Raw genomic sequence first — 14,775 nt, 5'->3', positions numbered from 1 at the left:
GTCCAGCTAATTTCTTTCTATTTTTAGTAGGGATGGGGTCTCACTCTTGCTCAGAGCTGGTCTTGAACTCCTGACCTTGAGCGATCCTCCCACCTCGGCCTCCCAGAGTGCTAGGACTACAGGCATGAGCCACCACACCCAGCCGTTTTGTTTTTTGTTTTTTTTTTTGAGACAGAGTCTCACTCTGTTGCCTGGGCTGGAGTGCCATGGTGTCAGCCTAGCTCACAGCAACCTCAAACTCCTGGGCTCAAGTGATCCTTCTGCCTCAGCCTCCTGAGTAACTGGAACTATAGGCACTTACCACTGTGCCCGGCTAATTTTTTCTATTTTTAGTTGTTCAGCCAATTTCTTTCTATTTATAGTAGAGACAGGATCTCGTTCTTGCTCAGGCTGGTCTCGAACTCCTGAGCTCAAGCAATCCTCCCGTCTCGGCCTCCCAGAATGCTAGGATTACAGGCGTGAGCTACTTCGCCTGGCCCCGGCCGTTTTTTTAATTACTGATCTGACAAGATATGGCAAAGGTTGTGGTTGTTGGCAGTCTTTCGTGATAGTTTTTGTTATCAGGCATCCAAGCATGAGAATCCTCTCTTGATGGTCTTCCCCAGCTCTGTTTGTCAATGTTTTCTTAACATTAGTGTCTCCATTTTGATTCTGATAACTTTAACATGCTTAATCTACATTTTAGATAATTTTTAAGTTTTGAATGATGAACTTGACTGTCTTCCCTTCCATTTTGTGAACTGTGAAAAAAGCCAGATAGATTAAATTTTTATCTGATAAACATTGGGATTCTATGTTTTATGTACTTACAGTGCTGAGGGCTTATTGAACATTGAAGCTTTTTGGCTTTATTTGCCAGAAAGAATTAAGTGAACACACATCAAAAGCCTAGAATGGTTGTTTATGTGCCCCTGGACTTGGAAAATATTTTATGATCCAGGCGAATTTAAAGTTTATTATTTCTAGTAATAATAATAAACCTTTATTTGGACTGGTGAGAAAATTTTAAGAGGATATCAGGTGAATTCACCACTTTTTGTCAGATCAGTACATTGCTGTGCTACAAAGTCTGGGTCTGTTAATTGCCAGGAAAATAATGATTAGATGGACATAGTAGCTGGGAGCAACTCTCCTGTTGTAAGATCCCTTGCACAAGCACTGGCAGTCTTGTAAATATGTTATCTCTTTCTCTAAAAAACTAACTGGCCAGGCGTGGTGGTACGTGCCTGTAGTCCCAGCTACAGGCAGGGGAGGATTGCTTGAGCCCAGGAGTTTGAGGTTGCTGTGAGCTAGGCTGGCGCCATGGCACTCTAGCCCAGGCAACAGAGCAAGACTCTGTCTCAAAAAGGAAGAAAAAAAGAAAGAAAACTAACTTACCTTACCTTCTCATAATTAATTTGTGTTTTTGGCAGCCAGTGGACAGATCATTTCATAGTATTTTATTCCTACACAGGTCATGCATTATCTAGGCCAGTATATAATGGTGAAGCAACTTTATGATCAGCAGGAGCAGCATATGGTATATTGTGGTGGAGATCTTTTGGGAGAGCTACTAGGACGTCAGAGCTTCTCCGTCAAAGACCCAAGGTAAAAAGTGAGGGTTTGCGAATCTTTTTGGGTACTTATACCTAGCCACTTAATCTCCGTTGGTTATTAATGGTTTTTTGTTACTTTAGTCCACAAGTGCTTAAGCAAAAGGCCTACATATGTTAGATAGCCTATGAGACACTGAGAATATAGTAGTGAGCAACATGAATGGTCTCTGATTTTGTGGACTATTCAGAGTAATGAGACAGTGGATGCTCTTCCCCATCTTGAATTATCACACCAGTACACGGTAAAATTACACTATGATAAGTGCCACAGAAAAGAGGTACATGAAGCAGGGAGTGGGTGGGATTTAGAGTGTTAGGAGTCAAGGAAAGGTTCTTACAGTGAAATTTGAGCTGGGAGCTGAAGGATAATTAAAAAGTTCATTAGAGCTCTGGTCCCCCACCCCAGACGGTGGACCAGTACTGGTCTGTGGCCTGTCAGGAACCGGGCTGAGCAGCGGGCAAGCAAGCAAAGCTTCATCTGTGTTTACAGCCCTGCTCCATGGCTCGCATCACCACATAGGGTCTGCCTCCTGTCAGGTCAGCAGCGGCATTAGATCCTCATAGGAGCATGAACCCTGCCGTAAACTGCGCATGCAAGGGATCTAGATTGCACTCTCTTTATGAGAATCTAATGCCTGATCCGAGGTGGAGCTGAGGTGGGGAGCTAGCGCTGATGCTAGCGCTGGGGAGCAGCTGCAAATACAGATTACTGTTAGCAGAGAGGTTTGACCGCACAATGAATCATCCCGAAAGCCATCTCCCCATCTGTGGGAAAACTGTCTTCCATAAAACTGGTCCCTGGTGCCAAAAAGGTTGGGGCCACTAGATTAGAGGGGGTTGAAGGAGATCTTCAGGCAGATTTAACATCATGTGTATAGGCCTGGGTAGGAGGGAACTTGATATGACCAGGTTAGAATTTTGTATAATAATTGTTGGAGAGAGAGGAAGAGTTGGCAGATGAGAGAAGTGTAGAATTGCTGAGCAGTTTGAGGTTGATGATGAGCCTAGGAAGAATCACAGTAGAGTTCATCTGACCTGTTAACTTTTCTCCAGCTGCATGGGTTATATGGTCATTAGCTTATACAGTGAAAAGCTAATTAGTAATTAGAAACCAGTATTCTTTCTCTATATAGCTTTGTGATGACTACTTCTTCTAAGCTCATTTTGTCTTAAATTAAGACTCCTCTCCACCCTGACTCTCCAATTAAAATCTAAAACTTAACTCCTAGAAGGAAGGAATAGTTTCCAAAGGAAATCTCCCCACTTGGGTTCCTGTTAGCTAATGAAATAAAATGTAAATCGGTTTTTTTAATGGGGGCAAAGTAATACAAGGGCCTGGGTATTAACTTCTTAATATTTAAGTAGTCAAAATCTATTCTGGGGAAAAGATTCTGCCTCTCTGTGCCTTGTAGAGAAAATTGGGTGATAACATCCCAGAAATATATTTAATATTTAATGGAAAATGACTGATGCCTTCAGAGTAGCATTTGGAATTGTTAATTTTTTGTTTTGTCTCTTAAACAGCCCTCTGTACGATATGCTAAGAAAGAATCTTGTCACTTTAGCCACTGCTACTACAGGTATGTCACATTATATTTCTGCAGTCTGTATCATAGTTGTGAGTTCAAGGGGGCAAACGACGGGAAAGCAAGGAGGGTGAAGGTGGAAATGGAATGCTGTCTTTGGCATGACTGGGAGGAATATATACTACATGTCACAAAGAGTGTCAGTACTATGCTACTTAAGTTTTCGTTGTGAAAAATCTCAAACAAACTGAGGATAGGAGAGGTGCTCACCTCCTAGACGTACTGTTAACATTTTGTCACATTTTGCTTCATCTAGACATACTTTTAAAAAATCTCTGATAGTTAAAAGTCTTTTTCCCTTCAAACATACAATATCATTATTACACACAATAAAATTAATAATAAACAATCAATAATAATTCCATAATCCTAACAGTTTATATATTGTTTCCCCCAGTTATCTCAAAAATATCTTACGTTTGGCCTGTTAAAATCAGGATCCAAAGTCCACACATTGCATTTGGTTGTATCTCATAAGTGCCTTTAATTTATAAAACTTAACCCTCTTGTTTTCATGTCATTTATTTGTTGAAGAACTGAGTCATTTTTTCTGTAGAATTTTCCACATTCTGGAGTTGGCCGATTGTATCCTTGTGATTGTGTTTAATATGTTTCTTTATCCCCCCATTTTCAGTAAATTAGTAGTGCTTAAATAGATTCAAGTTTAAATTTTTTGCCAAGAAAGCTTTATAGGTGGTGCTTTGTATGTTGATGTGTTTTATCACATCAGACTAATTATGAGGTCTGCCTGTCTCTCTTTTAGTCACGTTAAGATTCTGTGATCTCAGGTGGTATTAGTCTGATCTATCCTTTACAAAGATCCTCCAAGAACCTTTCACCTAATTGTGTTAGCTTTCTGTTATCTGAATGCCAGTTTGTCTAATCTTTTGCTTGATTCCAGACCTTTTAAATACTGCTCTTTGAACTTAATCTATTAGGTATGTGCAGGAAAGTGGCTGTTTGGGGTCTGAGGTCTCCAAAATGGTGGTGTGTTAGAGATAAGTGAATACACTGGGTACAACTGAAATGTAACTCTGTCTCACTCGTTTTCAGATAATGAAAGTTTTTTACCCCCTCTACTACATGAAGCCCTTTTGTGAGCTTCAACTTAGATTTTAGGTAATATGTCCTTTGAAGAAAGCCCAAGTTTGTCATTTTTTTTTTTTTTGGGACAGTCTTGCTCTGTCATACTGGGTAGAGTGCAGTGGCATCATTGTAGCTCACCGCAACCTCAAACTCCTAAGCTCTAATGATCCTCTTGCCTTAGCCTCCCGAGTAGCTGCGACTGGAGGCGAATGCCACCACATATGGCTAATTTTTCTATTTTTGTAGGGACCGGGCTTTGCTCTTGCTCAGGCTGCTCTCAAACTCTTGAGTTTACCCAATCCTCCCGCCTTGGTCTCCCAGAATGCTAGGATTACAGGCGTGAGCCACCATGCCTGGCCTGTAATCTCTTTAGATTGGCTGTCTTTTGATAGTTACTGAAATAGGTTGAAAAGAATTTTACTCTCAGTGAAGATTTAGTTGTTAAAGTCTGGCAAAGAGACTTTGCTCTCATGTGGAAACATGATTTTGAACTTACATTGAATTTTGAAGCCTGTTGGTTTCATTGAGTCATTGGCCCACTTCACCCGCTTCATATAGCTATAAATTTCTGTTTGAGAGGGAAGGCCTTGCAAATGATATGGCAGCTTTATTGGAATTCAGTCACTTGTGAAATAGTATGGCTTTCCTGGGATAGTCACTGACAGCTTGAAATACATGGAGGATTTTATAATTGCTGATTTACTCTTTCAGTAAAATTTGTTTTCTTTTTTTAACCCCTTTGGCCATCCCAAAATTTGTTTTCTGATTTATCTAGTCTCTGAATATCTACAGTGGGTATAATTCTTACTTTTTTCCCCCTCTCATTTTCTTTCTTGTACTTTCTGTATAATTTAACATGCCATATATTATAAAGAGCATTTCTATAAGCAAACAGTTGATCCTCACAGCAATCCTATGAGGAGAGTCAGTAGATGAAGAAATTGAGGTTTTGCTTTGTTTTTTTGTTTTGTTTTGTTTTTTTTTTAATAGAGTGGATTTGCCCAAGATCAGATACCACTGATAAGTGGTAGAACAGAGATTTTTTCCTATGGCGCCATATAATGATGTCTTCTTTTTTTTTTTTTTTTTGAGACAGAGTCTCACTGTGTTGCCCAGGCTAGAGTGCTGTGGCGTCAGCCTAGCTCACAGCAACCTCAAACTCCTGGGCTCAAGCGATCCTCCTGCCTCAGCCTCCCGAGTAGCTGGGACTACAGGCATGCGCCACCATGCCCGGCTAATTTTTTTTATATATTTTTAGTTGTCCAATTAATTTCTTTCTATTTTAGTAGAGACGGGTCTCGCTCTTGCTCAGGCTGGTTTCGAACTCCTGAGCTCAAACAATCCGCCCGCCTCAGCCTCCCAGAGAGCTAGGATTACAGGCGTGAGCCACCGCGCCCGGCCTAATGATGTCTTCTTAACCCTTGCTTGTAACAGAATTTGTTCCCCCAGGTTTTTTTTACAAATTCTTTTCCTCTGAACACCAAATCTTTAAAATGTTTTTATTCTTTAATTTTTCACTTAAAAAATTCAGATTTAACAAAAAAGTTGCAAAAATATTATATAGAGTTCCCATATTTTCTTTATCTAGACTCCCAAATGGTAACATTTTATATAACTATAGTTTAATGATCAAAACCAGGAAATTGCCCCCAAGTAATTCTGATTATCTACTCTGACTTGCACTTGGCATTGGTGCTTGTGGTTGGCCATCTCTGTTGGTTTTCATAAATTGAGTTGCATGTGTTTTATTCGAAAGGACAAATGAGAAAAGTGCTTTTCATATAATTTATTTTACATCTTTGCAAGTGGGTTAAACCTTTTATTTTGATGGTTGAAGAAAATGCCGTTATTTAAAGCGAAGGTGGTTCTTTCTAAATCATTTCTCCAGATTTTCCCTTGTATACTAATAAAATGAAATAGATACGACAAACTTTGTATTTATTTTAAAATTTCTTTTTTGCATTGTGGTTTCCCCAGATGATTTCTTTTTGCTTGTAATTGTCTTAACCTAAGTAAGGTGGTAAGGCTTTAGAAATATAAATGACATTAGTAATAAAATTACTTTATTGAAGAACTGCTGCACCTGTATTGTGTGTTAATGGAACTTTGCTTTGAAGACCACTGTGGTTAGAAAATGCTGTCTCCTGAACTTTTATTTATCTATAAAAATGCTTCTGGAAATAATGTTCTTTATAATTACAAATTTGAAAGTGTTTGCTTTATGCAAAACAACTCAATTGTCAGACCAGTTGTAGGATCTGTTTTCTTTCTCTAGCAGTCTTTATTAGATGATGTTTTCCACATGTCCTATCTCTGAACCTAGTAGTGGTTGATGAACTTGATCCACAACAGACTTATTTGGGTGCATCTCAGTTACATATAGCCTCATATAATGAATGGTCCAGATTATTAAATTGTCTGCAGCTTGTTCTTTTCCTGTAGTCAAGTTTTTATCTTCTGCTTGAATAATTTCTAAGTCCTTGGAATACATTTCTGTCTTAAACCAATGCAGTATCTAAAAATTTCTCTCTGTTGGGTTATTGTTTTCTTTGTTTCTTTTTATTGGCCTTGAGAAAAACTTTATCTGCCTCTTCTTTCTTCTTAGGAAATATTTATAGTAACTGAGGAAAAAAGACTTGATGAAAAACATCTAATCTGTATATAGGCGATGGGAATTTAAACCATGAAATTATTGTTGACACTTAGAATGTAGGTTTACATGAAGATGCTATTGTTTTGTGAAGCAAGTTTTGGGAAAATTTCCAGATTTTAAGATCTCATAATCCTGTATAACTTTAACACCTGAAAATCAACATTAAAGTTAAAAAGCTAGGCAAATTTGGTAATACAGGAAGAGATGACAAAAATAGTCTCCATTATATTCTGCTTGGAAACACTTCATGTAAAATTTTAAAAGCCTGCTATGGGAAAACATTTTTAGTCATTTTTCACTTTTCCCCAGATGATATTTTGGTAATATATTTTGAGTATGGCCTGTCTTGGTCTTTGTCATTTTTATCAGTTTTGATTTTTCCCTTCTTGTAAATGAGGGCCTTGTCCAGTGGACTTGGAGAAGTACATCTCTAGGGACCAGACCTGGCGCTAGGGTTGTTTTCTGAGGTCCTTTTTGTGTGGAAAGAATGGTTATTACCAGGGAAGGTTTTCCTTTTGTTTTACTTGCTATCCAGATGCTGCTCAGACTCTCGCTCTCGCACAGGATCACAGTATGGATATTCCAAGTCAAGACCAACTGAAGGTAAAATCACCACACGGTGACTTCTTTTGTTGTACAGAGTGGCCCCTTCTCTGTACCTATGGATCTTGGACTCCCAAGACCTTTCCGTGAATGTGGTAAGAATTTAATAGGAAAGGTTCTTGGGAGCTCACAGACCAGGGACAGAGTGAACCTTCTCTGTTCTGCCCATAACAGAGTTCCAGTCTCTGAATCTTTCTTTGGGATGTAGCACTTCTGATCTTCAGTTCTTCCAGTTGCATTTTCTTTGGGTTTGTGTGTGTCTGTGTATGTCTGTGTGTGTGTGGTGTGTGTATGTGTTTGAGGAAACTGCTTTTTAGATTTTAACAGGTTTGTTGCAGTTAAGTTCATGTCAGGCCATTTCCTAAAGCTTCCCCAAACCTGGGGAAACTTTATGATCATCTTGGTAGATGGCGAGGGTTTCACATGTTTTCTGAATTGTGCCTAATTTTGTAGTAGGTTAGAGGCTTTATACAGATAGCCTGTTGGTAACCTTTGCATAAAGGCCAAAATCTGTTTTTCCCCCCAGGTTTGGGATTCTCCTAGCTCTGTTCACAGTGGGTTGAGAAGAGGTGTTGCCTTTACTTGATGACTGTTGTGAATCCAGAGTTCTCTTTCTTGTGTGTAACCCATTGTGTTGCACACTAACTGGTGAGCCAGAATGGAACTGCTACATCCCCTGGTCTCAGTTATTTCTACTACACTGATAGACACCTTTCCCTTCTTTCAGCAAAGTGCTGAGGAAAGTTCCAATCCCAGGAAAAGAACTGAAGAAGGCGATATTCCCACACTGTCTACCTCACAGCATAAATGCAAGAATTCTAGAGCAGGTATGTTTTAGATCAAGGCTATGTAGACTTGTTTCTCTCTCTTTTCTTTTCTTTTCTTTTCTTTTCTTTTCTTTTCTTTTCTTTTCTGTCTTTTCTTTCTTTTCTTTCTTTTTTTCGTCTCTTTACGTGAAGTAGGAGAGGTAGATGTTATAATTTCTCATTCTTTTCTGAAAACCTTTTGTCATCATTGTTAACTATGAAGATGGTAGTGCTTTTTTAGCAACCTGTGATTACTAGGATGGTGTAAGACCCTTCCATTAGCTGGCATGCTAATAGAAGATAGCTACACCTTTATCAGTTTGTTACCTGGTGCATTTTCTCTATATATGAATTAAGTTGCCTTGGCCATTTTAATCTTGGTACCCCTGTATATATTTGATTTGGTTAGAATTTTTATTTTGATTTGTCTGCTTGAGGCAAAGGCTAATTTTCATAGATTTTTTAAGTTTGCGAAGATGATAAGATATACTTAGTATCATAGGGCCAAGAATGAGTTATATGAAGCCTCTTACAGGTTTAGCTTGCCTAATCCAAAATGCTCCAGAATCTGAAATCTTTTGAGTGTTGACATGATGCCACAAGTGGGAAATTTCACACCTGACCTGATGTGAAAGGTTGCAGTCAAAACTTTGTTTCAGGCACAAAATGATTAAAAATAGTATATAAAATTACCTTCAGGCTATACGGTGTATATGAAATATAAATGAATTTTGTGTTTAGACTTGGGTCCTATTCCTAAAGTATCTCATTGTGTATATGCAAATACTCCAAAATCTGAAAAAATTAGAAATCCAAAACATATCTAGTCCAAAGCATTTTGGATAAGGGATATTCAACCTATAGTTTCTTTGCCCTTGGATGGTACTCACTACATCTTTGCCATCCTATTAGATATTGATATGGTCAGGCAAAATGGGTTAACTGACATTTGCCCTAAAACTCCACTTTGTAAAATACCTCCTAAAATCATGTGAGGTTTTTTGTTTTGTCTTTGGCAAAGATGTATAAAATCAAATTCCCCAAAGACATTTTATGTCATGAGGGTTTCTAGTCTAGGCACCTGGCTCACACTTGGACCAATGGCAGGTTAGGTCTCAAGCTATGTCCCAGAAAGCTATACTGCTGAAGTTGTTTTAAATGTTTAAATTAAATTTGAAACAGTTTATTACGTTGAATTGTTTTAATTTGCATTTGAACATAAACTGAATTTTGGGCTACTTAGTTACCTCAGAACTATTCCATTGTATATGATATTAAGTGTGTAATCTTATTTCTTTAAATCCAGGTCCTTGCTTATTTTTCCACAAAAGACTGTTTAAAAGAACAGCCAATTTAAGAGACTATATGTAGTTTATGATAAAAATTTTGGGAATAGTTTAGTATTTTCGAGAAGGAATATAGATAGGACAGAATTTTTATTTATGAAAAGAATGACCTATTTTCATTCCCTTCACAATAAGTTGTAGAGCTTGAATAGAGGAAAATAATATGGCACCATCTAAGGAATTTGGTTTCTAATAATTTCAGCAGTGAGAAAATAAAAATGTAGTTGAAATTTCCCCTGCCTGTTAGTAGGTGGGATCAGCATAATTTGTAAGTGGAGAGGGTAAGCTTATATTCTAACAGGGACTCATTTATTGCAGAAATTCTTTTCTTTTTTTTGCCCTCTCAACCCAGCTTTTCCCAATTCCAGAAGAACTGGGAAGAGACGGCCTTATTGCAGAAATTCTTTGAACCATATGTACCTTAGCACATTTAAGTGTTCGTGGTTGCCATCTGCAGGCCTAATGCATTGGGAAGAGGTAAAAGAGAGTGAGAAAGTAGGAAAAAACTGGAGCACAACAAAAAAGACTGGAGAATGAGAAAGAAAAGAATTTCATGTGATAACAACAAATTAGTAACTGCCTTGAATGTCATTCAAGATTTTTTACTTGAAATATGTGGGGCCTTAATATTTGTGGTATTTCTAGATACTTTACTCCAAAAGAGCCCATTGATCCAGAAATGGCATATGTATGTATTTATTTGGACATCCTAGAGTTAAGTGTTTTTATAATGGTTGTTACCTACCAAAACATATGAATTATTGAGAAATGTCCCACAATATGTGAGACTGCACTGACAACCTTGTGATTGCCCATTATAGTCTGTACCACCTTGCGTCAATCACAAGGGTTAGGCCACTGTGTATCACCATTTGCAGTGCAGCGGATCAATTAGGCGTTACATACTAGAGTAAGTGATTTTTAAGTTATTACAGTCGATGGGAATGTTTGCAGTGCCAGTAAATGACCATTCAGAAATCCTTTAGGAACAATGTCATTGTTCAGATACTTTCAGACTTTAGATTCCTTGATAAATGATTATCTACTTCTAGTGTCATTACTTGCTAATGAAGCCTAAACAGGGGAGGAGATTCGGGCTCTGACACTATGACAGATACTTGATTTCTAGTTCTTTCTTACTGAGAATAGGAATCTCTTTTTTTTTTTTTTTTTTAACCTATCTTATAAAGAAGTTGTAAGTATTCTAAAGAAAGTCTTGGTTCTTAAGTGTTATATACATAGTTATTATCATTTGACTTCTATAGGTGAAGACTTGATAGAAAATTTAACCCAAGGTGAGACAACTAGGCTGGACCTTGGTTTTGAGGAGTGGGATGTAGCTGGCCTGCCTTGGTGGTTTTTAGGAAACTTGAGAAACAACTATACGCCTAGAAGTAATGGCTCAACTGATTTACAGACAAATCAGGTAAATTTCACATTTGAAGGGGGACTTTTTTTTTTCTTTTGAAAGAGTAACATTCTTGGTTACTCAAGACCACACGTTGTATTCTCTAAGAATTCTTATTTGCTGCTATGACTTTAAATACCATGTGAATGCATATTGATGTGCAAATCTGTATCTTTAGCCCTGACCTCTCCCCTAAATGCCCAACTTCCATGTCCAGCTGCCTACTTAATTCCTCCACTTAAGGGATCTGCCATTTAACATGTTCAAACCAGAACTCTTGATTTTTTTTTTTTTTTAAAGAGATGGGGTCTCGCTGTGTCTCCCAGGCTGAAGTGCAGTGGCCTGATCGTAGCTCACCGCAGCCTCGAATTCCAGGGCTCAAGCGATCCTCCTGCTTCAAGCTCCTGTGTAGCTAGGACTACAGGCATGTGCCACTGTGCCTGGCAAGTTTTTTTTATATTTTGTAGAGATAGGGTCTCCCTTTGTTGCTCAGGCTGGTCTTGAACTTCTGACCTCAAGTGATCTTCCTCCCAGAGTGCTGGGATTATAGGTGTCAGCCACCGTGCCTGGCCTGTTTGTTTATTAAATCAAACACTCCCTTCCCAGAATTTCCTCTTTCATCTTCTATCTACCCAGTTATTCCAGCCAAATATTAAGAAGATAATTGATTTCCTTTTCTTTGTCATAGCCCACATTCAGGTTATCAGCTCTTTATCCAAAATATATTTAAGCTATAACCAGTTTTTACCACTTGAACTGTCATAGCCTAATTCAAGCCATCATCATTTTTCATACAGGTATTGTTATGATACCTCATACCACAACTGCTCTAGCTGTTTCTATTCTTGTTCATCGAATAGTTCAGTCTTTTTAAAGAGTAAATTTTTTTTTTTGAGACAGGATCTCACTCTGTAGTCCAGACTAGAGTGCTCAGTGGCATCATCATAGCTCACTGCAACCTCCAACTCTGGGCTCAAGCAATTCTTTTGCCTCACCCTCCCTAGTAGCTGGAACTATAGGTGCTTACCACCATGCCCAGCTAATTTCTTTTCTTTTTAGTAGAGATGGGTCTCACTGTTGCTTGGGCTGGTCTCAAACTCCTGACCTTAAGCAGTCTTCCCGCCTTGGCCTTCCAGAGTGTTAGGATATAGGTGTGAGCCACCATGCCTGGCCTTAAAGAGTAAATTTTTTTTTTTGAGACAGGGTCTCACTCTGTCACCCAGGCTAGAGTGCCGTGGCATCATCACAGCTCACTGCAACCTCAAATTCCTGGGCTCAAGCGATCTTCTTGTCTCAGCCTCCTGAGTAGCTGGCACTACAGGCATGTGCCACCATGCTCAGCTGATTTTTCTATTTTTTGTGGAGATGAGGTCTCGCTCTTGCTCAGGCTAAGAGTAAATTTTTAACGGTAAAGTTATATTATATCACTGCCATATTATATCTCCAGTGGCTTCAGAAAGCAAGTAGGATAAAATGTAGATTTTTTATCATAGCTGTACCTGATTCAGCCCCCTCCTTCCTCACCTCCTGACATTTTTCTTTGTTCACTATGTGCATTTTAGGCACACCAGGCTGCCTTCTGATTCCGTGACCCCAAAATTCTTCCTCACACACCTTAAATTTGTTCTTTCCTCTTTCTGGAATACTCTTCACCCAAATCCTTTCATTTCCTCAAAATTTAGGACCCTGGTCAAATGTAATTTCCTCAAAGAGGTCATCTCTAGTCACCAAGGCTGGAATGTTACATGGTTCCAGTGGTATACATTCACTTTTTGTTTTGCAGCTGTTGGAAGTGGTGGCCCTGCAAAACACACAGCCAGTAATAGCCTCCTTCCCAGCCACGCTGCTGCTTTATCTTTTTTAATATCCTCCATTGTACTTTGTACTTTGTAAAAATATTATTTACATTTTGTATATGTATTTATTGTCTGTCTACGTCACTGAAATGTAAGGCCCAGGGCTTTTGTATTGTTCACCACTCTGTTCCATCACCTAGTATCTAAAACGGTATCTGGCATATAACAGACATTTTTTAAGTATTTGTTGAATACTTAAATTACTTGAATGAGTATGTACAGTGGCAAAATAATAAATTGTCTCATGAGTATTGTAGAAAAGCATATAATAAAATGTCTACAGATGAACACAGAAAGTTAGTTTTATATATTTAAAGGTGTTTAAGAATTCAGAAAGTGTCATGGCAAAAGGTTTGGGTTACCATCAGTGTTTCTCGTATTTCTTCAATAAGCATCACTGACCATTAAAGGAAAGAACATGTCAAAACTAATGATATCTTTTCTAGCTTCTCAGAATGTGTGATCTGTGAAAAGAATGTAGGGAGTGTATTCTGTCTACTTGAGCAACTGTTAGTCCTTACCTTGGAAGCTCTTCAGTACTGTTTCTCAGGTGCTATACCTGATTTAGTATGAAAATAGAAAATTCCTTGCCAGGCACCCTTATATCCATTCGTGAATTTGTCCATAGTAGGTGCCAAGTAAATATCTTGGATCTGTTGAATTAACACGTGTCCATTGAAGAAAGGCAAGATGTTCTTTGGAGATGTAGTGTGAAAATACTGAGTTTTGGGTTCATTTGTGTTGGTTCAACATCTCTGATAAGCCTCTGACTACAAACTCGTGTTTGTTTTTTTCTATTAGGATGTGGGTACTGCCATTGTTTCAGATACTACAGATGACTTGTGGTTTTTGAATGAGTCAGTATCAGAGCAGTTAGGTGTTGGAATAAAAGTTGAATCTGCTGATACTGAACAAACAAGTGAAGAAGTAGGGAAAGTGAGTGACAAAAAGGTATGTTGTGGGAAAATTTCATGTTGGCTGTATTTATGTGCTCATGGTATAATCTCTTCAGGTCTCTTTATGTCTCTTCATACAACATATTACATAATCTGTCTTTTTACTTTTTAATATTTTTTGATACCCAGTTTTAAGGTTCACGTTAAGTTAACCAAGACTGCCTTAAAAATAAGATAGAGTTTCATGGTGAAGCTCCTACTTCATTAGAAATAATAAGCTACCCTCCGCTTTTTTCCTTATTTATCTAATCTTTCATTGTGAAGTTTTTTCTTCTGGAAACCTTGTCTTGTTAATAAGGCAAAGCTCTAAATGGTCTCAACAGCCTGTAGGATAAAAATCCTTATTTCTTGGGAATTACAGTAGCTTATGTAACCATTTTATACCTAAATGGAAAGATAGATGATTTCTAACTCTTTAGAGTTAAAATAGGAGAAAAGAGCTTTCCTCTTTTAGAACTCTGAGTGCATATGGTGTGAACACATCAAGGTGAAGAGTCATACAGTAAATGTGCCCAAGTCTTAAATTGGGCAGTGGATCCAGTACCCAGCACATAGAACAGTCTCAGTAAGAATCCATTGAATAAATATAGCAAGAAAAACAGACCTAAATTGGGTCATCCTTTTTATTTATTTATTTATTTAAGGGATTTTCACAGGAATTTGAGTTCCTGAAGGATGCCCTGGTACGTTTGCAATGGGCAGATAGATGGGTGGGTTCTTTTAGACTAGTTAGTTCTAAGAGTAGCATTAGAAGGAATTGCAGGTGGCTAGAATGAAGACGAAAGCAACATTTGAAAACTTCTATAGAGAGAGATGGCGCTTAAAATACTTGAACTTTTGTGAAAAGGTTGCTATACAGAGGTTTGTAATTGTATCATAG

General features: G+C 38.2%; 1 protein-coding gene across 1 annotated transcript in view; it reads left to right on the top strand.

Moving 5' to 3' along the window:
• MDM4 (MDM4, p53 regulator) overlaps positions 1-14,775 on the top strand; it is a 37,693-nt gene that overhangs the window by 17,453 nt on the left and 5,465 nt on the right. The window contains exons 4-9 of the mRNA XM_012657876.1: positions 1,454-1,587; positions 3,120-3,175; positions 7,456-7,523; positions 8,251-8,350; positions 10,941-11,101; positions 13,741-13,890. Coding sequence (XP_012513330.1) covers positions 1,454-1,587; positions 3,120-3,175; positions 7,456-7,523; positions 8,251-8,350; positions 10,941-11,101; positions 13,741-13,890 — 669 coding nt within the window. The remainder of the gene's footprint in view (positions 1-1,453; positions 1,588-3,119; positions 3,176-7,455; positions 7,524-8,250; positions 8,351-10,940; positions 11,102-13,740; positions 13,891-14,775) is intronic.

This window comes from Propithecus coquereli, unplaced genomic scaffold (genome assembly GCF_000956105.1).
Source record: "Propithecus coquereli isolate 6110/MARCELLA unplaced genomic scaffold, Pcoq_1.0 Scaffold563, whole genome shotgun sequence".
Classification (NCBI taxonomy): Eukaryota; Metazoa; Chordata; class Mammalia; order Primates; family Indriidae; genus Propithecus; species Propithecus coquereli.
Note: the sequence above shows the minus strand (reverse complement) of the source record. Positions and strands in the feature narration are given on the sequence as shown.